We start from the raw sequence: 25,117 nt of genomic DNA on the forward strand, positions 1-25,117 counted from the left end.
ATGATGGGGTATACTTCCTCCCACACTATTTGGTTAACGGATCATTTTCGTAAGGAATGATATGTTTAACGAAATGACAGCTGATTAGTCATGTGAAGAATGCTTATCTATTGCTGATGAATTTATTAATACAGATGTTGATTATAAGAGGTTTGTTAATTGTATCAGATATCAAAAAGTTTAAATGAGCAATAAATTAGAGCTTTGGACTAACCAAGATTTGCAACTACCTGCATCATTCAAATTCATTCATTACATCATTCAAAGCATTCATTAATTACATTGATTATTCCACTTAACAAAGAATCGCTTTGGCAGACGAGGTCACTGGCACCAAACCTCAGCTTGACCCTAGATTGAAAGCAATCGTTAACAGGATGTTCCAGAGATGCCTGGAAATGCGACGGACAATATCGACAAGCGATGGTGTTAGCCGTGGAAATCAGACGAATGGATATTTTTGATGCATCAATTACTCAGTTTGATGATGGTATAACTATGCTAAGTTATGTTCTCCAGTTTGGCCAATTTTATTTCTTAAAAATTCATTATGCCCAAGAATTACCGAGTTACAGTCCGTAGAATATTGAAAGACTAGAATCAGGGAACAACAACTTTGTTTGAGAACAAATACTTTCATAACATCAATCATGGGGACCGTCTTCATAATCGTAGAATAGGGGATCTTAGAAATAAGCCTAAATAAAAGCTTAAATATGAATATGTGTGGGAAATATGAGTATAAGTAAGTAAAATAAAAATATATTTTTAAATCTAAAAAAAAATAGACTATAAAAAATAGGAAACTGAAGTTTTGTCCATGATTTTACAAACAGAACTTTTTTCATGTTTTGTTGTTGTCCTGGCAAAAAAATAGCATAATACCTATGTACGTGCATACACCTATCTATAGTTATTATGTATTTTCAATAAAGGCATTAGGTAGATTAGCTTTCGATATAGCAATACTGTTCCTTTGAAGAAGCCAGCACCGTGTATATATTATCTGATGTGATACAAAATAAGTGAGGTAAAACTTATATTTGTTTGATACAATAAAATTATGCAAAATGCTAAAAATTTGTATCTTAAAACAATAGTTATTAAGAAATCTAATAAATATTTAATTAACATAAAAATGCTTCTTATTAGGCAGGTACCCTTAGTCCAACAAAGTGTGTTAATAAACACATAAATTGTCCATAAATGGTAATATCATTTATATTTAAAGCAAACTCTGTTATTAATAAATATTTGTCATGTAAATATTTTTGGACGACGTCGCAGATTCCTTGTGTCGATAGCATCAATAATTAGATCAATGAGCTAATGTCACGTGCTCATGGTTGGAAGAAGCTGTAGGCCTACCTATACTAATCCACGAGGTAGAAATAGCAATAAAATGAATTCAAAACAATACGACAACATAGAGGTTGAATTTCTGAAGCTGTTCGACGATAAAGAAATAGCCTGGATTATCGACCTCTTTAACAGAATCTATAGTTCTGGAAATATCTTCGAAAAATAGCTGCAGTCAGAATTTATAGCACTGCTTAAGAAACCATGAAGCAAAGAAGTGCGAGGAATAGCAGACCATCAAATAATCATACTACAGAGAGATGAGGAGATAGAGGAGAATTTACAATAAATGCAAAGAACAAATATCCCAAAAACCTATTTGGTTTTATAATCAGACCCTAAGAGGCACTCTTTGAAGTTCAAGTTCTAATCCATAGATGCAGAGACGTCAATCAACTGTAACGTAAACGCATGTGTGATCGATTATGAAAAATGCATTTGGTCGCGTTTCACATTATAAAATGATCAAAAGATATCAGATTAATTTTAAATATCTATTGGAATCATATAGCATGTTTAAACCTTAATGGAGATCGAATGAAATAGGTGAAAATACAACCTGTGTCAAACAGGGTTGTGTCCTCTCGACTTTGATATTTAACTTATATTTTGAAAAAAATTCCAAAACAAAAGTCCTTAACGGAGTAGAAGAAGGTATCCTTTTGAACGTAGTCAGTCGAAATTATATTCGATACGCCGACGATACCAAGGTGATAGCAGATAACTTGGAAGCACTGCAAAAGTTAATGGACGCACGCAGTACGGTCAACATTATTGTCTTAATATCAACATAAAAAAACTGAAGCAAAAGAGATATAAATCGAGAGATCACCTAAATGTCGGTGGAACTCGAATTAAACTTGTTCAACAATATTGCTACCTAAATAAGGGGCAGTTTCCATTTTGCTTATACTTTTACAGAGCTTATCCCACTTTAAGGAATCAAACATCTTGGTATCACAAGGCATTATCTAACTATTATCACAAAGTTAAGTCACTGTTAACGTTAAGGTTAAGTTGCACCTGTCACTGTTATTACAAGGCGTTGATTATCGTCAACAAAGCAAAGGTACATCTTTTTGTTGAATTCGCGTCCTTTATCAATGAGTTGTCGTATTTTTATGATATGTACGCGTGTGCCTTTTTCTGGCATAAAATCTGTTTGTCTGGTATCTGATGGATGAGATATAATTTTAGGCGTTCGTCTATTATGTTGAGTAGTACCTTGCTGATGTGTGGTATCAGTACCAGAAGCAAGAATAAAAATTACACAAATAAACTATTTGAATTGCCGGTATAAAAATTGAGTAAAAGAAAAATATTAAGAAAAAGAAAAAGTAAGAGAGATAATTCCTTTTAATTGAAAGAAAATGGTACATATCAAACTGATCATATTATCTATTTAAGTTATGCCTAATGCATAACTTAAATGGGTATATTTTGTAAGCTGATTTTTGTAATTACTTTGCATATTTAATTGGATTTTCTAAAAATACGTAGTTTTAATGTTGTACTTTTGTCTTTTTATTCTGTCTGTAGAATTAAGTTTAGGACACCTTAACATCAGACTGAATTGAAGGTTTTTTAATTAAAATTGATGATAATATACCTTGTATATTTAATTCACTCTTGTAAAAATGTTTAAGTTTTAATGTTTTGCTTTTATATTTTTATTTATTTTGGAACCATTATAGCTGAACAATGGGACAGTATACAAGGGCGGTATTTAACAAAATGAGGGTCATTTTCAGAAATCACAACATATTTCTTAAATCGGAAGTAAGGCAACTAAGATGCCATATCTTTTCTGTTTTACTGTATGGCGTAGAGTCCTGGGCACTTGCAGAAGCTACTACTAAAAATCTGGATATCTGGAACTATAATTGCCAATATGATTGCAAACATCTGATATGGATAGGTACCTAAAAAAGGATAAGAGTCCTATTAGGGAAAATATATTAGTACCCTTTATAGTACCTAGGGCTTCTTTGCTATTGCACACAATTTGTGAGGTTTATATGTTGAAGTCTAGTGCTTTTAGTACTGCCTGACTATATAAATATAGCTTCAGTTGCTATTCTGCTATTCTAACAGCTTACTAAATGAAATCTCATGTTTGTCAAGGCTGTTTGGAGTATTTACTCTGTTTTGTTATGGTATCAAAAGAATTTTTAAAGCTTCATAACATTTTAGTCGAAGTCATTCAAATAATAGGATTCCCACAGAAAAAACTATATCCCAAAGAAAAATTATTTACCTTTCATTAAAATTAATTACAAACAAGTTTAAATTCAACAAAAAAAATATTTGATTTACCACTTTCACATAAATTAATCCACCGGTACGTCATATAAGAAATAGGCAAGACTCATCTCGTCGACTGGTCGTGATTTGAAAATTAGGAATCGGAGTGTGTGAAAACTGCACACGGTTTCCGCGATTCCGTGTTTGGTGTGTTTAATTAAGTTTTGTCTGCCGCATTTCCTCCTCTTATTCGGTTTGGAGAAAGATACATAAAGATAAACTATGACCTGGTGAAAGATAATCCTCGGTTTTGTTATCTCCTTCATTAGATTAATGACGACTTAACTGATGGTGGGCCTTTTTTTCAATGAACCGAATACCGTAAGGTTTATTGCCTTAATGAATAAAGTAAGCAGTAAGAAATCAACCGTTGAAATTATATTTCTTTTCCTGAAATGTGTTTCTTTTTTTATTAAATGCCCTTTTGTTTATATATAGATTTTCATATTTTTTTTATAAATTATTCATTTCACCATATAATTAAACCCTTATTTTATTTTACAATTTAAACTAATCAAACCATTGTGCATTCCCAAGTTTACAGTAAAGAATAACTAAATATCTCAGGGAATTTTATATTTTTTTTTCTCTTCTAAAACAAGGCGAATCTCCGTAAATGTGCATCGTGCTTTACCACCGGTAACGGTACAGCTGCGACTCCATATACAAGAACAGAAAACAATAAGTAGGTTTAACATTTTATTGCGCAATTACTTACTGCAGTTTAGATAATTTAGGCAATTAGATACACCTATAAAATGTACTTGACTAGAATATTTGATTAAAATGCTGTATTTGTTGCAGATACTGTACAACGGAAAGAAGGAAAACGCCGTCCAGTTATGCGGCCATTAAGAGATCATGCAGGGATAAAGGGGTGCTTTATGAAGATGTGGATTTTCCAGCTAGTTCGAAATCTCTGTACCATCACAAGAAACCTAGTTTGAGTCCTATTGTATGGTTGAGGCCACATGTAAGTCTCAAAATCGATGCAAATATTTTTATATGACTACTTCGAAATATACGTATTTAATAAGATAGCTGCATTTCGTAATCAGTGCGAGCATTTGTTTTAGGAATATCATATCTCCCTAAATTTGACCTTACTTGCAGTAACTATGTTACACGTTAATAAAATTTTGCAGTGAGCAACAATATTACGCGACTCTGCAGTTTCTATTTATTGTATCCATGTATTTCAGTTTTCTGTACTAAAATTTACGAAAATATCTTTTAGTTCTATAATTCTTATCTAAAAAATAAGCAAGCTTCTTTTAAAATTAAAAGCAAAAATTCGCACCTGTATAAGTATGTAGAGATATGCGCTTACTTTGTAGTAGAAGGACCCAAAAAAACCCAAGTTTTTTTTTCTAATAACGTATTACTGTTTGTGATTTTTTAACCTTATTATGATAACTATTTGATCCTTTGCCTCTTTGTCCTTCTACCGATTTAAAATTTTAAGTTTCTTTCATTTTTTAATTTGTATAAAAATTTATATACTCTATACTAGTTTTTTCCAGCCACTAGTTTATCCCCTTTCATTGAAAGTGTACATTAGTTATCTCTACTTATGCAATGTTTATAATTTTTGCTAAATATAAGTTTGACACATCTAATTATGCGGATAGGAGGCTGAAATTAAATTGCAACTTTGAAACTATTACAAAATTATCCTAACAGGATAATCTCCAAATTAATTCAAGCAAGTCGATAATTTTATGTATCGCCAATAATAAAAACAGAAACATTGCTAAAAATAACGTTGAAATTCTGTTAGATGGCTCTATATTTCTTTATGTTAATTCAGCCAAGAATCTTGGATTAATATTGAATCAAAATATTCGTTATAGCGACTACGTTAAGCATTTAAATTAAAACAAAATTTCTATCTCTTAAATTAATGTACAATCAAAAACAATCACTTAATTTCACATTGAAATGGGCTAAGCCATTATTCCTACTATGATTTTATATATACATGCCTTGTCTTTGGTAAATAGAACAAAAAATTAAAAAATGCGATATTCTTGTTGCAGATTATTGGTAATAAAAGCCGTGATCATATATCACATAAAATTTAAAAAAACTAATTGGATGACTATGTTAAATATGTGCAACTTCCATTTAGCAAATGTTGAAAACCAAATTGTTACAGTCTAGTTCTTAACATCGTCAATAATAAAACTAAAAAAAAAGTTTATTCCCAGTACATAACTTAAATTTAAGAAACAAGGGATTCTGCACCATGCTTAAATTTAAATCTGCCTTATTCAAAAGATCTTTCCTATTGAATGCTATCGAATTATATAACCATATACCTAATAAGTTTAAACTAAATATATGGTTTTTCAACCATAGGTTTCAATTTTATTTCGACCAACTAATTTGTCTTAAATTGCGTATCTTAATATATGCAAGGTATCCTGTATCGTTTTGTTTAAATTTTCGGAGCGTAAAGTACACCTTTCAAGCCTTTAATAAATATTCCCGTGTATCTAAAACTTGTGCATAGACTAATCTTAGTAATAGTAATCCAATTTCGGACAGCAATTCTGAAATGCGGTATAGCCCCGTCTATTTGGAACCATATGGTGTCCAAAAGTCCTTGCAGTTTGTGCATAAGAAATTAAAGGTAATTGCTCGCATTCAGCCTTGCAGCAATTACCACAGGACCAAGTGACAAGTCATCGATTATTTTTTAAACTTAATCATATTATTCATGGTATTTTTTTTTCTTTATGGTTATGTTAGAGTTCAAAATCCTGTATATCTATTGCACCTTTATTAAAATAAAAGTATTTCTTATTATTATCATATATGTTTGTCATGTATTTCACTTTTCCTTAGTTTCTTAATAAAATTGGATATTTGAAAATAGCGTTGTTTCACGTTTTTCATCGTTTTTTATGGTTCTTTCTTACCATATTTCTGTAATAGTTGATTAATTTTTATCAATAAAGAAATTGTCATTCGACATTTCAAGTTATGTTTTACCTCATTACAAATTACCACTTTTATTGGACACAAAATAGCAACTGTTGCAACTTAAAGAATTATTCCTAAGCATTCGCAGTCAATCATTCTCGCGAAAGTCGGCAGGTAATAAATTTTATTTGCGTTGGCAAATACAGCCTCCTTACTGATTAAAAAGTGTGAAAATGCCAATTATTTATGGTAATATATGGCATTTTATGGTACTTGACTAGCTGAAACTCTTATGCGTTACGTGCACAGAAATTTAAACAGTGGTAATTTCGCAAAAAACGGTAGATTGCTTATGGCGAATCGCTTATAAAAATGGTGTTTTTTTGCCATTATCTTTTTTTTTTAATTTACATTCTCGTATTTCATTAATGTAGCGCTCATGTCTACCAAAACTCCCATATTTCGCAAAGTAACTTATTTCACATTCTACCTTATGGCATTTAAAGTGCACCGTCAATTTGAAAGATAGTAGCCTAGTTTTTTCACCTTTCGACACTCTCGTTGTTCGCATTTACATTCTTCTTGTTGTTTCTGCGATGTTGAGAGGCCGACTCACGGTCCGATGGTTTCAGGGATCATTTCCGGAATTCGCGGGAGATAATTAGTCCGATACCGATTACAGAAGACAAATCGTTTCGAAATTCATTAGTTGCATAACCGATATTGCGGAATACCACCGCAAGTATTGGGAGAAATGGATGACCATAAAGACAGCAGTACGGTAAATGGTAGATGACAAATTGAAGATATTTATTTACTGTTTGGTGTTGCTAGAAGAAAATGACCCAGATAATAATTTCTCATACATATTTTATTTATTCTCCTTTAAAACACGACATAATTGTTATTACATTACTGATGAAAACTTAACACCTACATAAGAAACTAAAACTAGACAAAATAAAAGGGGAAAAAAACTAACACTATACATCTAAATTACATTTTAAGACGTAACAGCTTTTGCATATTAGCAATTTATTTTTAAAACATCTTATTCTTATTTAAAAGAAAAATTTAAAAAGTTTATATTACAATTAATTGTCTCAAGGCTACATTTTTCTAAAATCTTATTTCTAGGTGAATAATCAGTCTTATTAGTAAATAACAGTCTGTTGTTATTTATTCCTACATGTATTTTTGGAAAAGGAAATTTAATATTATTTATAAGAAATCAGTAATTTACATCATAACAGATAAAAAAACTGAACGCAAATTTCACCTATTATCCAGTCGCTTAAGTTTAAAACAAACTAACAACATTATAGGAAATCATGTACGGATATATATCAAACTTTCTGACATAAGGGAATCTTAAGAGTGGTCTTTAAACCTTTTTAATCAGAACAACATTGAATTCGGCTTGTGGTGCCAAAAAATAGAGGCATACTCTAAATGAGCTCTTACTAGAGCTAGTGATATTGGAGTTTCAATTTTTCGAAAAAAATGTAAGTAACGAAATAAGAAGTCAGAAGTCCTGCATGCTTTTCCAACGACGATCTGCTAATGTTAATTGAATTTCAAGTATCTGAAATAATATTCTAAGATCGTTGCAAGTGTTTGTTTTTTGTTCCAATCACATAGTTAGAAATTTTTTATTGGTTGTCTATGTATTGTGTTTTCTTGATTAATTAAAATATGACACTTAGAAGTGCTTAGAAACATTTTATTATTATTGAAATATTGACTTCCTGATTTAAAGCATCAGAAAAATCTCAAAATCATCTTCAAATAGTAGCCTTGTTCAAAATTTAACACAGTGAGAAAATCGTTATTAAATATAGTAAATAGAAGAGGGCCCAAGTTGCTACCTTGCGTACCTTGGTACCCCTGAGGTTGATATAAATGATTAAGATAAACTATTTTTCACTTTATGACGTCAGAAACAGAGAAGCTTCTGAGAAAAAATCGAATATGTGTAGCTTTTTAAGTATAGAGTGATCAACTTTACAAAAAATCTTGGTGCAGTCGTGCAGTCGGTAAAAATGAAATCCAATTAAATTTTACTATTTATGAGGTTTTTTTAATTCTTCGGAGTATATTCTCAACTTTTATTTTTGAATAACAAAAACCCCCTTCATTCAGTATAATATTAAAACTATTTGATCTGTGAGAACTAAAATATTCTGCAAAAGCATCTGAAATATCCTGACAGTCACCTATTTCTAGACCCGCATAAAAAACTCCTCATAGAATTGAATTATATTTACATTATCGGATTCTATAAAAGACCAAATACCACTAGGATCAGTTTTTATATTTAATCACCTTAATCTTTTTATTATGACACCATAACACCATTCTAATGATTTATATTCAGCTGAACCCAAAGCATTATCAGACAGAAACCAGCCTATGAAGGCCATCCTTAGGCTTAATCTTAAATATAAGACCAGAAGTAAAGAAACTAGAATACGTATTTCTTGTTGCTAATGGATTCCTTGATTGCTTCTTGGCTATGGACTGATTACTGCATGCATACAGCATTTCGTAAAACAGCTGCATACATACATCCACATCCAAACACCCCTGCAGCTCTTGTCCAAACTTTGTATAAAATAGTGAAAATCGCCCTTTGCATCGTCATAGAAAAATGTATTATTAATACAATTCTTGGTCAAATGTAAATATAACAATAAAAATTGATTTGACGATCCGAGGCAAGGATGATATATGTTTTACTAACAAGTGGTACATCGCATTTACTTAAATTCTTGACATTCATATTTGAAACTGTTAGTCCAACCTTCTTTGAGTTATGACGTCATATCGCATTTTGCACTCCTATTACCATAAAAAAGCAAACTAAAATCACCTAGCAAAAAATGTACATTAACACCTAAAATATTAATAAAACTACAAAAAAAATTACATAGTCAGCATTACATATATTAAAAGGCAAATAAACATAATTCCGACTAGTTTAACTAGTTTATTTACATACTTCACTAAAACACAATCACTCACAACTACTACATATATTAATTTTTACTGTATTTATTTACAACTATTTAAATGTTGCGCCAATAATCCAAACTTTACTTCAGCGAACTAACAACTGACCACTATCGGCGATGCGGCTCCTTATATATTCGGCAGGACGCTGGTTCGGAAGATTCTCGCTAACCTTTGAGACGTCGTGCGGTGTACCACTTATATCATTCGGGAATGATGGAGAATCAGCTGGTTTCTCTTTTACAATATTTTCTATAATATTTACAATATAATTTTTACAATATTTAAAAATTATATACTGGGCGAAGTAAAAATATATTTATACTTAAACGTAAAACACTGATTTTGAACGAAATTAAAAAAATATAAATATATCTTATTTTTGTTCAAGCAGTTTTATATAATACACAAAAAGATACAAATAGCTTCTTATTGTTTTTTTGCAGTTTTAACTAAGTACTTCTTTAATATGTTTTTAGATTTATTTTGTCCTTACTCCTGATATTTATTACTTATCACATTTTAATTTTGGCTTTAATATCATTAAAAATATTCCTGCTAATATTTGCTCATATTCTTTTAAAAGTTTTTTCTTTATCATTTGGTCAATTTAACTAAATGATAAATTGAAAATTGGTTGCTATAATTTTTTTTATCACACGAATAGATAGACGTGTTTTACGAATTTTTTATTACATTTAATTATTATTACTTTTTATCACATTCAGAAGCAGTTTTAAAATATAATGATTGATGATGATTCCCACTGTCGACAAATATTTCCTTCTATTGTTATACATGTGTCATCAACGAATAAAATACCAAAGAAATTCCTTTTGTATTAGACTAATTATCTTTGAACTTTACGACTTCCTGGTACGACTTTATCTCTTTCCTCAATTAGTTTTACAGAATTTTTATTTCGCTCTGAATGATTTTTGTACAAATTGCTTATTAAATTATTAGTTATTTGGTCAAATTAAAAAAGCAAATAACAAGTGAAAAATATTCAAAGATGAGAAGCAGGATTATTCTTAATTAAGTCAGTAGTTATGATTTGAAGAGGAAAAGAAAAACGAAAATAGTTTGATAATATGTTATAGAGATAATAAAGAGATAGAATATAAGGAAATACTCAACAAAATCATAACGTTAAAGAAACTTAAAAATGTATAGGCAAAATTGAATAAGCTAAAATGATTACCTGAGATGCATTGTTTTGCGATTTTTAAGCTAACTTCACATGAAAACCGAACAAATATAATATGACATTGAGTATCTTATCAAATTTGAAAGCCAACTGGTTTTCAAATTATAACAATTTTTTTCTTTTTAATTTTTTGCATATCTATATATGTACACAGATAGTGGGATATTTTATTGAACGAGGTTTATATTTATTTACTCTTTAAAAACATCAAATTTTTTATTTTCTTTTCAATTTAACTCCTTAAATAAATAAAAAGTCAATAAAAAATTTAAAAGTTTTTAAAATATCAATCAGGTCATAATAGTTTAAAAACATTGTTTATTTCCTCTTTAGAAATGAAATATTCAGGTGGCAAAATTAAAATGCCCTTTTAAAAAATTGTTTGTAAAATAATGAGGTTACTATATATAATTAATAATTATTATTTATTTCAACTTCATGTTCGTTTGGTGCAAGTTTTTTGAACTTACAATCATATTTTTTAATCTCGGTAAGTTTATAAGTACGTGTTTCGCTTATTATGTTTCTTTGACCTTAAATTATATTCCTAGACTAATTGGTTTTAAATCCCAGGCAGTAGCAACAGGTATTTTCCCTTACTTCCTCAATGACGATAATCCTTTAAACTAAGATAAGATCAACTTAAAAGTTTTACGACTAGGTAACCAGACTTTTTTCCCATCAACTCATGAACATTTCTCGCGATCTTTTATCACTCGTTAACTGAAAACGCGAAATTTCAATTCTCTGCTCGCGCTCTTATCCTCTGTGAGATCGCTTCGTGCTGCTTACGGTTTATTACACGAAATAAACAATGCCAGATTAGCCATACTTAAGATGTTTTGTTATTATAGAAAAAAAAATTTATGTTTCCTTTTAGGAAATTTGTCAAAGGCCAAAGTTCTTTGAGGAAACGTCAGCTGAATCGACCTACAGGTTTTCAGTGGAGGCTGGAGAGCTTGGGGACCAATGGCTTTTATCATCAGTCGCTTCTTTGGCGTTAACACCAAAATTTTTAGAAAGGGTGGTACCGCATGATCAAGGATTTGATGCTGGTCATAATTATTGTGGAGCATTTAGGTAAGTGGTGCAATTATAATCAGCTATAAGTAAATAATTTTACAAGAAAAGTACTCCTTTTAAAAAAAATTTAATCATTTTTTAAACGAGATAAATACCCGCTAACGTAACAAATGTGGTATCGCTATCACACCTCGGGGAATCAATATTTTATACAGTGCGAATTCAGAAAACAATGAGAATAGATACAATAGAAAAGGAATCCAACCATTATCTGTGACCATTATATGCTTCTAATATTTTATCAAGAAGAAACAATAGGGCTGTGATATCGGCATTTCTCTATAGAGCAATATAATATGGTTTTGCTTGGTTTGGGCCTGAGATCGCCTGTTGATTTTAAACAGTGCGGAATAGAGTTTGAAAAGCCTTAAAAAACTAATAAGTATAAGTCTATATTGTTAGAAGGCACAGGGTGTGTCAAATTTAAGGGTTACCACTTGAATCTCGGAAACCGTACAAGATAATTAGTTAAATTATAGTTAGATAAAACATTGCGTAGTGAAAATCTGTTTAATAAATTCCAGATATTTCTAGGGAAATTACTATAACCCTAAAAAACCCTAAATTTCCGGGTTACATGAGAGTGATTTAAAATTTATGATTCGTGTTTTGGCGAATAATCATTTTTTTATGGATGCTATATACCAGTTTTAAGTAGTTTTTTTAATAATATTTCAATAATGTATCGCACTGACGTATTAAAAACGGGGTAACTTTTACTACCAGCTTTTATATGAAGCGACATTATTAAAGCTAGTACATATGTTTCTTAATATATTTAAAGTTTTGTAAAGCCTTTGACCGTATCAAAATTACTTCAATCCGTTCAACTCGATAATTTTTGACAAGAAAAGGCTCTTTTTAGCAAAAAACTCATTAGCACACTAAAACCTTTCTGTTTCCTACCGTATCAGTCTGGAAATTGGAAAGACGCATAATTGAATACGGGAAATGTTGTAACTAATTCATAAAGGCAGTACATTAGTCAATTTGCAATTATTCAAGGTTGAGAACCCTTTTTCAGGTAGTTAAAGTAGCCATGAATGAATAATATGAATATTTTTTACTCTTTTGAAGGGTTTTGATACTAATTTTAACTGTCTGGAAAAGAGGCATTGGAGCTTTCGAGGATATCACAAAACAGTTTTACCACTAACCAAAACTCTTTATTATATTCTCCACGGCGTTTCGTCAATGATGTTAGCATCTTTGGGAAAATATTAAAACCAAACTAAAACTACTTGCAAGTGGCCTTATATAATTAGGTAATAACTAATAGAGCGAGAAATCTAATAAAGCATGGTGAACAAAACTTAACATTATCTAAACTATACAATTGAATATAAGAAATTGGACCTCTATCCCTGTTCATTTTGATTTTTGAATATTGCTGAACTTTTGTATGCATTTAATTTTCTATGTTATTAACTGGTTTAAGTATTTTTAAGTTGTCTACCCCTACAAAGTGGCGAGTATTTAAAAAATGTTCAGCCAAAATTGACTTTTTAACTCTTCCACATTTCACATGAGCTACATGTTCTTTAAATCTGACATTAATTGATCTTTTTGTTGCCCCTTTATACTTCTTGTCACAATTGTTACAAATAATCTCATAGACCCATCTGGATAGAGTCCTGCGCCTTGTATGTCTTAGCATAATGAGTTCCATGCAAACAGCCCCAACTAGAGTTATTGAGGACTGAGCATGAGTCTTTGGTGAACTAGGAACTGGGAAGACTGGCCATGCAATAATGTGGTCGCAGGCCATACAGTAGTGGCCCTTCCTTTTCGATCCTTTGCGATCTACATCGGACGCAGAGAGAAGTAGCCGCACTCCAGTGGGTCTACGCTGCTAAATAAGGAGACCATCTGGTATACAGTGGGCTCCACAATGAACAATAGTGTAGGGTTCTGTGGTGGGGTCCATACACATACCAGCAGAGCATGCTTAATGAAGAAGCATGCTACTGTCTTCCAGGCTAAAGTTTTGCTGAAATGTGGACAGGACATCGTTAACTGCAATTACCGCATTAAAGATTTATACATCTGCTCAAACAGCAGAGCTGCTATTAAGGCTACTGTGGCCGAAAAGGTGAGCTACTAGCTCATAGTGTATATAAGTCCTGGAAAAACTGGTAAAGGTTGACTACAGGGTTTAGCTTAGTTGGGTTCCTGGGTACTTAGGCCATGCTGGAAACGAAGAAGTGGAGTCCCTTGCTAGACTAGGATCTGCAAAACGGCCGATGAGATCTAAATCGGTATGGCTAAATGTCATATCATCCCCATTTTTACTAAGTCTGTTTTAACTGCATTATTTCCTTACTACTAAAAATCATTCTTTTTAATACTAATTTTCAATAATAGTATTCAATAAAATAGAAGTTGTGTTGAGTACTTTCGACTCATAATACTCATGTGATACTTTGACAAAATTTTAGCAACAGGAGTTTTACAAATATGTTCAACAATGTTAGACTTTAGACAAAATTTCTGTACGCGCTGTATTTTGTACCTTGGAAGCAAGTGGAGAAGTTGACTCTGTCTATATTGACTTCTCCAAAGCATTTTTCACAATGAACCATGCAATGCTGATAGATAAGCTCTCCAGGTATGGTGTGTATATGGCAAAATACTTGAATGTATTGAAAATATTGAGGGTCAAACAAGTCAGACGGTTAATCCTTAAATTATTGTGTTGGAGCATTTGAAAGCAAGCATCTTCGTCCCTTACTGTTCCTTACAATATTATAAAATCCTACTTTATACAAAGAATTTAAAAATATTTCGAAGTTAAGATCACGAATTTAAGTCTGATTACTGATAGCTAATGTTGATGAAAATACCAAGTTATGCAAGTTAACCGAAGGAGTTTCTTGTCCTGCAAAACTGCATAAGAGACAGATTCTAGCCCCATCTTTGTGGGTCATATCTGTCAGACTACAAATAAAACTCTAGAATTTACTAATTTGACGATTCAGAAGGCGCTGTATCAAAATTCAGTTGATTGATTATGTCACTATATTATTCAGGGCATATAAACTCCTTAAAATAGGTCTAGTGTAGGTTTTTCATCAACCATCTTTCAAAGTTGATCTTAAAGGTGGTTGTTGGATTCAGAAGAATTAAAAACAATTTTAGAAGAATATGAACCAAACTGTTAAAATTATAAAAAAAATCTCAGAGCTTTCCTGCAAGCTTCCAAAGTTTGGGTTTCTTGACTTTACTTTTTAGAACTTCATCTCACACATTCAAAAGTTTAAAAACTCGATCCAAGAATGCTGAATTGTACCGATTTATTTTGACTTAATCATTGATTTAGCTCTAGGAATGAAACCATATGATAACCAATTTGTTAACTCGTTTTACAATTGTTGATGGAGTAGAAAGCAAGGATATCGGGCAGTAGTGGTTTACTTTATCAATATTGGCACATTCGAGTAACATTATACCAATCAATATCTACTATTATGCCAACATAAAAAATATATGTCTGGAGACATGGAGCTGTCACCTGAGGAGCTTTTATGGTCAAATACCGAAATCTAATGAGATTTATTTTAAGTTCTTATGCTATACTGGCCGTAAACTTGATAGCTTCACTAATATTTACACAATATATTGATTGTACTTAAACTATAAACATTGGTAGAAGAAAAAAACAGCAATTTTGGTCTAGAAAAACTCTTTATAATTAAACTTATTCTCCTGATAATAAACAGCACCCACGGTACATGGTACCAGTTGTTTAGATTTCATATAGATAAGTAAGGCAATAACAACTGCACTTTTCATGAGTAATTGCTGAGCATTTATATCAACTTGCTTCCATTATTTCATGCAAATGTAAAGAATCATTTTACATTTCAAGGATCAAGATTTTAAAGAATTTATCTCGTTTGCACGATCTGAATTTCAAATAACAAATTAGTCCCTAAAAGGACAACTTCATTAAACCTGTAATTAGCCGGGCATTTAATTGGGTAAATACATACTTTTTGCGTATAATGCTACAGTTTTTTAAGCATTATCGGTTAACTTAAAATAAAATAACTTGTTTCTAATAAAATAAAGTTTTTTATTACTAACGACTTAATTTTTTTTCTGTGAAGGCTGAAAATAGAGAAAAATAAGGTTATCGGGAGGACTAAAAGTATATTTTACGTCACGGGGTCTATAAATGAATAAAATATTTCGGCCGTTTCATTCTCCTAAAAGCTTTTTACGTAAAATGTTGGAACTTTTTTGATTGGAAATATTCGTATATTCATTTGTCATATTAGTTAGAAGTTAAATGGATCAAATTATAGTAAACTTCGACAAAGAAAGTAATCAAATGTATTATTTATTTTATTGATGTTTTTTGTGAGTGACTAAAAGGGATTAATGAGCATTTATAACGACTAATGTGAGAAATTTTTTTTTGACGGGAGTAATATTTTTTAATTTTCATTAATAAATGAGATAGTCTTATAGAGACCTTATTCAAAGCCATGTTATGATCATTTCTCCTCGTTTTTGCTACTTTTTTCATGTGACTAACAACAATAAAATTATATATCACATAATATATGATAAAGAAGGGTGATATAATGTTTTTTTTACTTTATTGTATAATGCAACCTAAAAGGTCACATTCATTAAAAAAAAACACAAACTAAGAGTAAAGAAATATAAGCTAAAGGTATATTAAAAACTATAAATTATTAACTTTTGAAACACAGTACTCCTCAAAAGTAAGAAAAACACTGTTTATTGAAAATGCATTAATTTTATTTTTAAAATACTCGATATCAAAGGCTTTATTATGTGAAGGCAGCTTATTAAAAAAGGATACTTCAAGGTATCTGGTGCAATTTCTGGTCCGATAACAAAACCTCATTATTCCTTATCCTAATCAAGAATGTGCTGATGGGTTCTCTGGAAATAAAAATTTTGTTTGATGTACAGCATTTCAAAAGTGGTTGTTCCCAATAATGTGCTATTGAAAAAATTAAGTTAATTGCCAAAATTATTGGTTTGGACAGTTTAAATAGGCGTGTAAAAGATTTAAGTCATAAAATGCAGTGAAAACTTTTTTTCCCTGATTACTTGATTCAAAATTAAAACTTTGAACGCATTCATCGCACCCTATATTAAAATATTAAAAAATATTTTTTCTATGAGTATAAAACAAAAAGTAGCAAATAGAATACGTAATAAACGAATACGAAATACGTAATAATATACCAAGTTTCCCATTTAAAATAAGAAAGTTAGTGTCATTTCCTGTTAAGCCGGAAGTGGTGGAAAATAATAGAATATGTCAAAAGATGTCTTATAACTATTCTCTTATAAATATTCTATCGATATACCAAATTTTATTTGTTTATGTTGAAAAGTAACAAAGATATTTAGTGTTCCCTTTTTCTGTGTCACTCGGTATATATATCTTAGGGTAAGAATTCCCAGAGATATGAAGCTGTGACGACAGTCGTAGCTCAGATATTAGCTGAGATCTCGTATTTTTAGAGCCCATTTTTTGGTTCAAAAACGATGTCAAAAAATGAAATTTTTCCGAATTTTTCAAAGTCTTCTCATTCTCTTAGTTCTGCTCCAATCTCGTTAAAACCCATTGTTTTCGTGATGTAAATGATGCTAGCAAGCCATTGGTATAGATAGTTTAAATTCGAAAAGAATTAATTTTTGTTGAAAAAATTCGATAAAAAATTCGGGTTATACCCGAGAAATGAAAAATCCAAAATTGGATGTCAATATCTCGGCTTCTGTGGCCACTACCGAAGATTCCAACAGTTTTCACTTAAATACATTCCTATGAATCTAACGAGACCATCTGCAAGGTCGTAGCTCTCATATTAGCTGAGATCTTGCATTTTTAGAGCTCATTTTGGTGTTCCAAAACAAGGTCGATAAATGACATCTTTTTGAATTTTCAAAGTACTCTTATTAGTTCTGCTTGAATTTAAAACGTCCTATATGTCATGAAAATAATTTTAAAAGATCTTCTGGAACGCCGCTGATAATTCCGTTATTTTTCTCACCCTATAGTAGCCATAATAACAGCACATAACAGCACGGTGTCTGTATGTCTTGAATAATAGTTTTATTTGAGTTTTTTGAAATAATCCGTCAGAAAATGTATGTCACAACTCAACGTCCTCTTGCGGATTTTAAGAAAAGTAACTTGACAATTCTGTTAGTAGAAAAATAAAGTAACAAAGGAATTTTAAGCAAAAAAATGGGTCCAGTCAGTGCTGATTTTCAGCTGTTTTTATATTTCAAGATAAAAACTTCCTCCACCACTTTATTTGACATATAACAGAAATGGTTGTAAAAACTTTTTTGTTAGGAAATCCCTTCATAATATTAATATAATATCGTAGCGCCCTGTGAGCAGCTGGCCACCCAGTACTATAAGAAAATTTACGTACAAAAGAATAACATTTTCAAATGATGACAAACAGTAATTTAGGTTTAAATTCGTGATATAGAAAAAAGAGGAAACTAATATTTTTCATTTAATTTTCATTTATTAAAAACCATTAAAATAATCAAAAATGTATAATGCTTTTAACATCGAATTAATTTTAAAAAATCAAATAAATAAGCATAAATCAATTAATTGACTTACTTGTTACGTATTTATAAAGTGAAATCAGTTAGATTAGCAACTTGTACAACTCATCAAAAGAAGTTCATATAACAAAAATCATTCATGTTAAAGTTGCATAATAAAAGATATAGGGATATTCATATAAGGATTATTCAAGAAAAGGTTGAAAAATGCGTTATTGGTAAAAAATGTTGAGGTTATTCACAAATCAGTCTATAATTCATAAATCAATAAATATTTTGCAAATCTGTGAAAGAGTTTGGAATGAACATCAAAATAGCCTAAGACCTTAAATTTCGTATGATATTAGATCATCTTCAAGTTGACAAAAAGGTATAAGAAACATCATGGCAAGTAATCAACGAATCAGATGCAATTATTTTTGGAGGAATTTAACAAAGCCAATACTCCAATGGTAAGATAATAAAGGCAAATATATTCCTCGCAGAACATCCTCAATTTCTCCGATAAAAGACGAACTTTATTTCTCAATTCTTATCGAGCTATCGTGACTTCCATATATGAAGCGCCAGACTGAAGAGCGAGTGAGAGTGTCTGCGCTCCGCGAGCATGAAGATATTAGAGATTTCTTTGAATGAATAGAAGAGACCTTAGAATTTAGTTGGCTGACAATATCGCGGATCTTCCAGTGCAATTTGTGATCTTGTTAAACAAATTAAGCCGGGCAGCCATCTAGATAATTTCTTGCATTCTTGATGAAAAAAAATGTTTCTTTATGATCCTTTCTTACGTCGTTCGGTCGTCGGGCACTGGTTTTGCTGCGGGAACGACGCGAGTTCTTTGTAGATAATGCAATGATTACCCCAAGTAGTTTTTCTAGGAGCTTTACTTCTTTTATATACGAGGTAATTCAAATTTTAAAAAAATTATGCATGGTTCATTTGTACATCTGACATAAAATAATAATTTCTTCATATGACACAAGCCGACCTGCACCCTTTGAACTTTGAACTAGTCTAAAAACGTCCCTTGCAAAATTCCAGTAGCGGATTCATTTTCCTAAAAATACAGTGAGTTCAGGATGAAAAAAACAAATTTATTTAAAATTCAGTCTTTTATTTTTTTACACAGGTCGATTGGCGCGTTCTTAGCAATAAAAATTTTCTATACAGGGTACCTCAAGATAATTTTTTTAAAATGGAACACTCTGTATATCATGACATTTTCCAATCCTATGATATATCCTGAATAAAGTCAGCGGTTTGTCAAATTTGACGTAATAGACTAATAAAACATACGACATTAAAAAATAAAATTTTACAATACTTTTACAATATTTCTTGAAACTGATGTTCAATTTGCATTTGTTCATTTACTTCAATGTATTTTTGAAATCCGTAAATAACTTCAAATTGCACATTTTCATTACTTGCCGATCGATTAGTGTAATTTCTTGTTGAATTATTTGCTTTAAATCACCAACATTACTTGGTCTATTTACATAAACTTTCGGACTTTAAATAGCCGCATAAGACAAACATCGCGTAGGGTTATATCAGGTGACTTTGATGGCCACTGAATCAGTCCTCTTCATCCAGTCTATCCAATAGGAAAATTTATATCAAGAAATTATGGAACGACGATGGCAAAGTGAGAAGGTGTCCCGTCTTGTTGAAAACATATCTCGTTACTATGTCAGCCTCTTGTGTATCAGCAAATAAACCAACTTAATAAGTAACCAACTTTTCAAAACTGTTGAAAGTCCAAGTAGTGTTCTTGTTGTGTTTTTTTGTTCTTTCTCAGATATCTCAGAAAAAATCATGCGTAAAATCACAACTAGTATGACAATTATACTCACAACTCACAAATGCATGATAAACCGTTATCAAGGTAAGTTCTAAAATTGGAAACGAAAATAATGAGGTTTAATTACTTTCTAATAAATCACATAAAAAATTAATGTTGGCCTCATAGTCTCTACTTGAGTTACCCTGTAATCAAAATTTTCATTGCAAAGGACGCACTGAACCAAATGGACAACAAATGAAACTTAATTGCAATAAATCTAGAATAAATTTTTTAATTTCATGTTTCGCAAGTCTATTACGTATTTTTTTAAAAGAACAGCTCCAATTTCAACAATGTTTACATCTGTATCCAAAATAATTTTTTCCAGGAGTCGAATACGTTAAAATTAAAAAAGTGTACAGTGGTCATAGTTTTGATCAGGTCTTGATGTTTCTTGCCTTGATCTTCTCGCTTACGGTCTCGTTTTTCTCTTTGTTTCTTTAAAGAATGCAAGTTCTAGAAAATTTAAACTACAAGGATATACAATAATATTCTGTCCTTAATAATTTACGTTGGGGCCCAAATGGAGCCCTCAAATAAGATGAACAACAAGACAACTACAACAACAACTACTAAAGGTCCACATAAGTGAAAAAAATAAACTAGACGTAACGTATTTACATTTTTGTAACAATATTTTTGTAAATTGGTTCTTTTAAAACGTTCTTATAAGATTTATTTATTTTACTGATAATAAAGACAAAAAAAGAAATCTCTTAGGTTTTAAATGTTATTTGGTCTTTAGGACATCAAATTAAGTAACAGGTGAAATGCAGCAGATATCTTGAATACTTTAGAGGAAATATTGGTCTCAAATGACCAAAGACCTCTTTAATCAAGATTCGAGTGAAAAAATACAAGAAAAATTTTCTAAAGCTTACATCAAGGAATGGATAAAATGTCTGTAAAAAAATTTATTACTGAATATTTTTTCCCTTTTATGTATAGTCAGCATGCGAATAAAAATTTGCTGTATAAATTCTCTTCAATGTTAAAACATAAATATGGACATTCAGATCTATTATATGTATTTTTTAAATAACGTTTGAGTATTTTTTGGTTATATTTTTATTTTAAAAAATCTATTTAATTGATTTTTGCTAATAAGGTAACTTTCAGTATTATTAATGACAGACGAAACACTGATCAAAATTCTTAGAAGGAGAACTGTAATGACTAAATTTAGAACATAGTTTTTTTATTTCCCCTGTATAAATTCTACATTTAATTAGATTTATGGGACATTTGTCTCTTGTTCTGATAACAGTTGCAAGAAGCGGAGAAACGTTCAACGTTAGCAACCAGTACCATCAATTCGTGCCTCTTCAATTAAGCATGCAGGTTGTTCTTAAAACATGTTATATAAGTGAAAAGGGGATTTTTTTCGTGTCACATAAAGCAAAAAATGCTGTTTTTTAGTTATACATTTTGAAATGTTAATTTTGGCTTTAAAGTATTATTTTCTATAGAAAAGCCTATTTAATGCAGTGAAAATTACCATCATTGGCATTTTTCTTAAGTCTTTAATAATACATACTAATAATATTAGTTAATTTTTTAAGGAATATAATAATTATTGGAATATATATGTTTTTTTTAAAATAAACAAGTAAAGTTATTGTAGCAAAAAATGTCCAGCAATTTTGTTTCTCTATCTTTCAAAATAATCTTATTATTTCCATTTGCTGTCATATCTGTTTTTTTCTTTAATTCGTTTTTCATATTTTGAAACTTTTTTTTCAATGGCTTTACAGTAATATTCTTTTACAGTAAATGATTTGGTATGATCTCTACATTTTAATAAAGGAAATTTCCTTATTTGTTTTTATTAATGACAATTACGATTTATCAAATAATATTTTCGGATTAGATAAAGTTTTTAAGAAGCGCAAATTGCCACTTTGTTTTTCACCGACTTTGAAGTCAAGAGATTCATTGTTGTACTCTTTAAATAAATTCAAAAATCTGTTGACAAAATAGAATACGGCCGGTTTTGACAAAGTTGTTTGTAAGTTTGTAGTTCCTGTTTTTAGATAAAATTTATATTTTTTTAGTATACAATTATAAGCAAAATATTATTTACAATTTTTTTAGATTGTATTTATAGCTAAATTTAATAAGATTATACTTATGCTATTACTTGATTCTTAAAGTAAACACTTTTTATTTACACTTTTAGAAGTAGTAACTATAAATGCATACGTTATACTATCTAAGTCGCGTAATTTGATCTTTATTAAAGTGTTGTTTAAATATTTTAGGTTATTTTTGTAAAAACTAGTGAAATAAGAATTTAACAAGAAATTAACACTTAAAAAACTGACGAAGCTGATAGTTATTTCATAGAGAAACAATCCTGATGCTGTCAAAGGATTAACAAAAATCTAAATATTTTAATCTTTATCTTTAACTCATAAAGAAGTTTTTTATATGAAAACTCATGAGTTTCTTAACCGAAATAGTCTTTACAAATTTTCTTGTATATACAACCACAAATTAGTAAATAGTTTTCCAATAGACTAAAAAGTCTTGATTTTGTCAAAAGTTTTATAAAAGTGTTAATTTTTAAAAACGATTTAAGTTCATAAAAAAATTCAAGGTACTATTCAATAGAAATCTAGAGAACGAGAGAGATGAGTAAACAATACTTACATATAAGTTAACTTTTACTTTGAATACATCTTGGTGTGACATATTGAAAGTGTGTGATAGATCTAAACAGTAATGCAAGATTATTTTTATTAATTGGTCTACTAACTTGTTTATACTGTGGTAACAATCAATATTGTTAAATATATTTAAGAGAATAATTTTACCTGTTGCGACTATCCTAAAAATTGTGACATAATAATTCCAAAACAGGCATTTTCCTACTTAAATGTGATAATATACCCAATTGTGACCAAATATATTTAAAGAGTTACCACTGTGAAAAGCAAATGACAAGTGATTAGATCAAGATGCTAAAAACCTAACATTGCATTAAATTCCTGGAGCAGCCACAACGGGATTGAAGCCATTGAGAAATGTAGAAATGCAAAGACCAGAGGAAACAATACACATTTTAGTCAGACCTCCTTCTTTCTCTTATATTATACCATTACAATTAAAAAGAACTAAACTGAAAAGGCAAGAAAAAGATGAGGCTGCAAAATTGTGCAAAGCTGATCTATATACGATCTTTTTCGTTGTTTATGACATCTTTTTCTTCATCGACAGGATCATTTAAATACTTTGATATATTATAAAGTACAGCACAACTAATAATAACAGATTCAGCTCTGTCTAGTTTTACCGTAGCTATATATTTGGAAACCTTGATTGGAAACCTTCTCAGGGTCAAAGCACCTTTCATTTATGATTATTTCTTTTATGAAGAGTGTGTGAAATGCAATTTCTTCGCGAGTTTGAGGATTTCTGTATGGCGTCATTAGCCAACGTCTGATTCTTTGACCAGAATCACCTAATAACACCATATTATAATGTCGCATATTATTCACTTAGACATAATTTGCAGAATTAATGTGAGCGTTCATGCAAAATACAACAAACTTAAACGAAAAATTTCACATAATATAAGTAGAGAAAAAATAGAGGTGAGCAATAAATTAATAAATGATGCTAAAAATAAAACTAAAACAAGCTTGGAGCTTATTAACAAGCTTAATAATAATCAAATTAGAAATAGTACAATAAATAAGATAAAAACATCGGAAAAAACTTCAACAAATAATGAGATGAATTTGGTAAATATCTTTCTGTAGATGTAAAGGATAATCTACAGATTTATTTTGATGCTCATCAATCTGCCACATGTACTTATGGGAAGTATGTCCCTAACTTTATGTTTTTTATGCCTAGTACTCCTCTAGAAATCTCAAATATGATGAACTTTCAAGAATACTGTCTATATTATTACTATCTTGGTAGAAAAAGGCTCGTTTCCCAACCAGTTAAAAAGATCAGTAGTCGTTTCAATTTTGAAAAAAGGGTGCACAAAGCAACATAGAAAATTATAGACCTATTTTTCTTCTCAGTGTGTTCTCAAAAATTTTTGAAAAAGTGATTCATAATAGAACGACTGATTTTCTTAATGCGAATATCGTTTTTTGCTCCAATCAATACGGCTTTCGCAGAGGCTTATCCGAGATATCAGAGAGTGCAGGAGTAGAACTAACACAGCACATTTTTGATTGCATTGACAGAAATGAACATATAGTTGTATTGCTATTTGATATCTCGCGAGCCTTTGATTCAGTGGACCCAGCATTTGTGAGTGAGAAGTTGGAGAGAGTGGGGATTAGAGGGAATATTAATTCAATGTTTCGGTCATTTTTGACCGATAGGCAGTTTAATGTAAAAATAGGAAATGAACAATCTGCAGATTTTGTGATAAACCTGGGTACACCGCAGGGTAGTGTACTTGGACCGCTTATTTTTACAGTTTTTATAAATGACTTAGCAGAATTTATTAAAAGTGCGAAGATCTTTATTTTCTGTGATGACACAACAGCTGTTCTTTCTGATCCGGATTCGGTAAACTTACGACGCAAAGTCCAGTCATGTCTAACTAATATTAATAATTGGTGTAAATCGAATAAACTAAAACTAAATCATGCGAAAACTAATATGGTTAAAATATATATTTATATAATTTCTATATATATATATATATATATATATATATATATATATATATATATATATATATATATATATAAATATAAATAATATATATAATATATATATAAATATATATATATATAAATATATATATATATATATATATATATAGAAAGCCA

The 25,117-nt window shown here is 30.3% G+C and overlaps 1 protein-coding gene across 2 annotated transcripts in view; it reads left to right on the forward strand.

Annotated features, from left to right (window-relative positions):
- LOC126737445 (calpain-9-like) overlaps nucleotides 1–25,117 on the forward strand; it is a 131,404-nt gene that overhangs the window by 100,991 nt on the left and 5,296 nt on the right. For both annotated transcript variants that reach the window (XM_050442353.1, XM_050442354.1), the window contains 2 exons: nucleotides 4,468–4,636; nucleotides 11,694–11,893. In XM_050442353.1, the coding sequence (XP_050298310.1) occupies nucleotides 4,468–4,636; nucleotides 11,694–11,893 (369 nt within the window). The remainder of the gene's footprint in view (nucleotides 1–4,467; nucleotides 4,637–11,693; nucleotides 11,894–25,117) is intronic.

The sequence above is a fragment of the Anthonomus grandis genome, chromosome 6 (genome assembly GCF_022605725.1).
Source record: "Anthonomus grandis grandis chromosome 6, icAntGran1.3, whole genome shotgun sequence".
NCBI classification, from domain to species: Eukaryota; Metazoa; Arthropoda; class Insecta; order Coleoptera; family Curculionidae; genus Anthonomus; species Anthonomus grandis.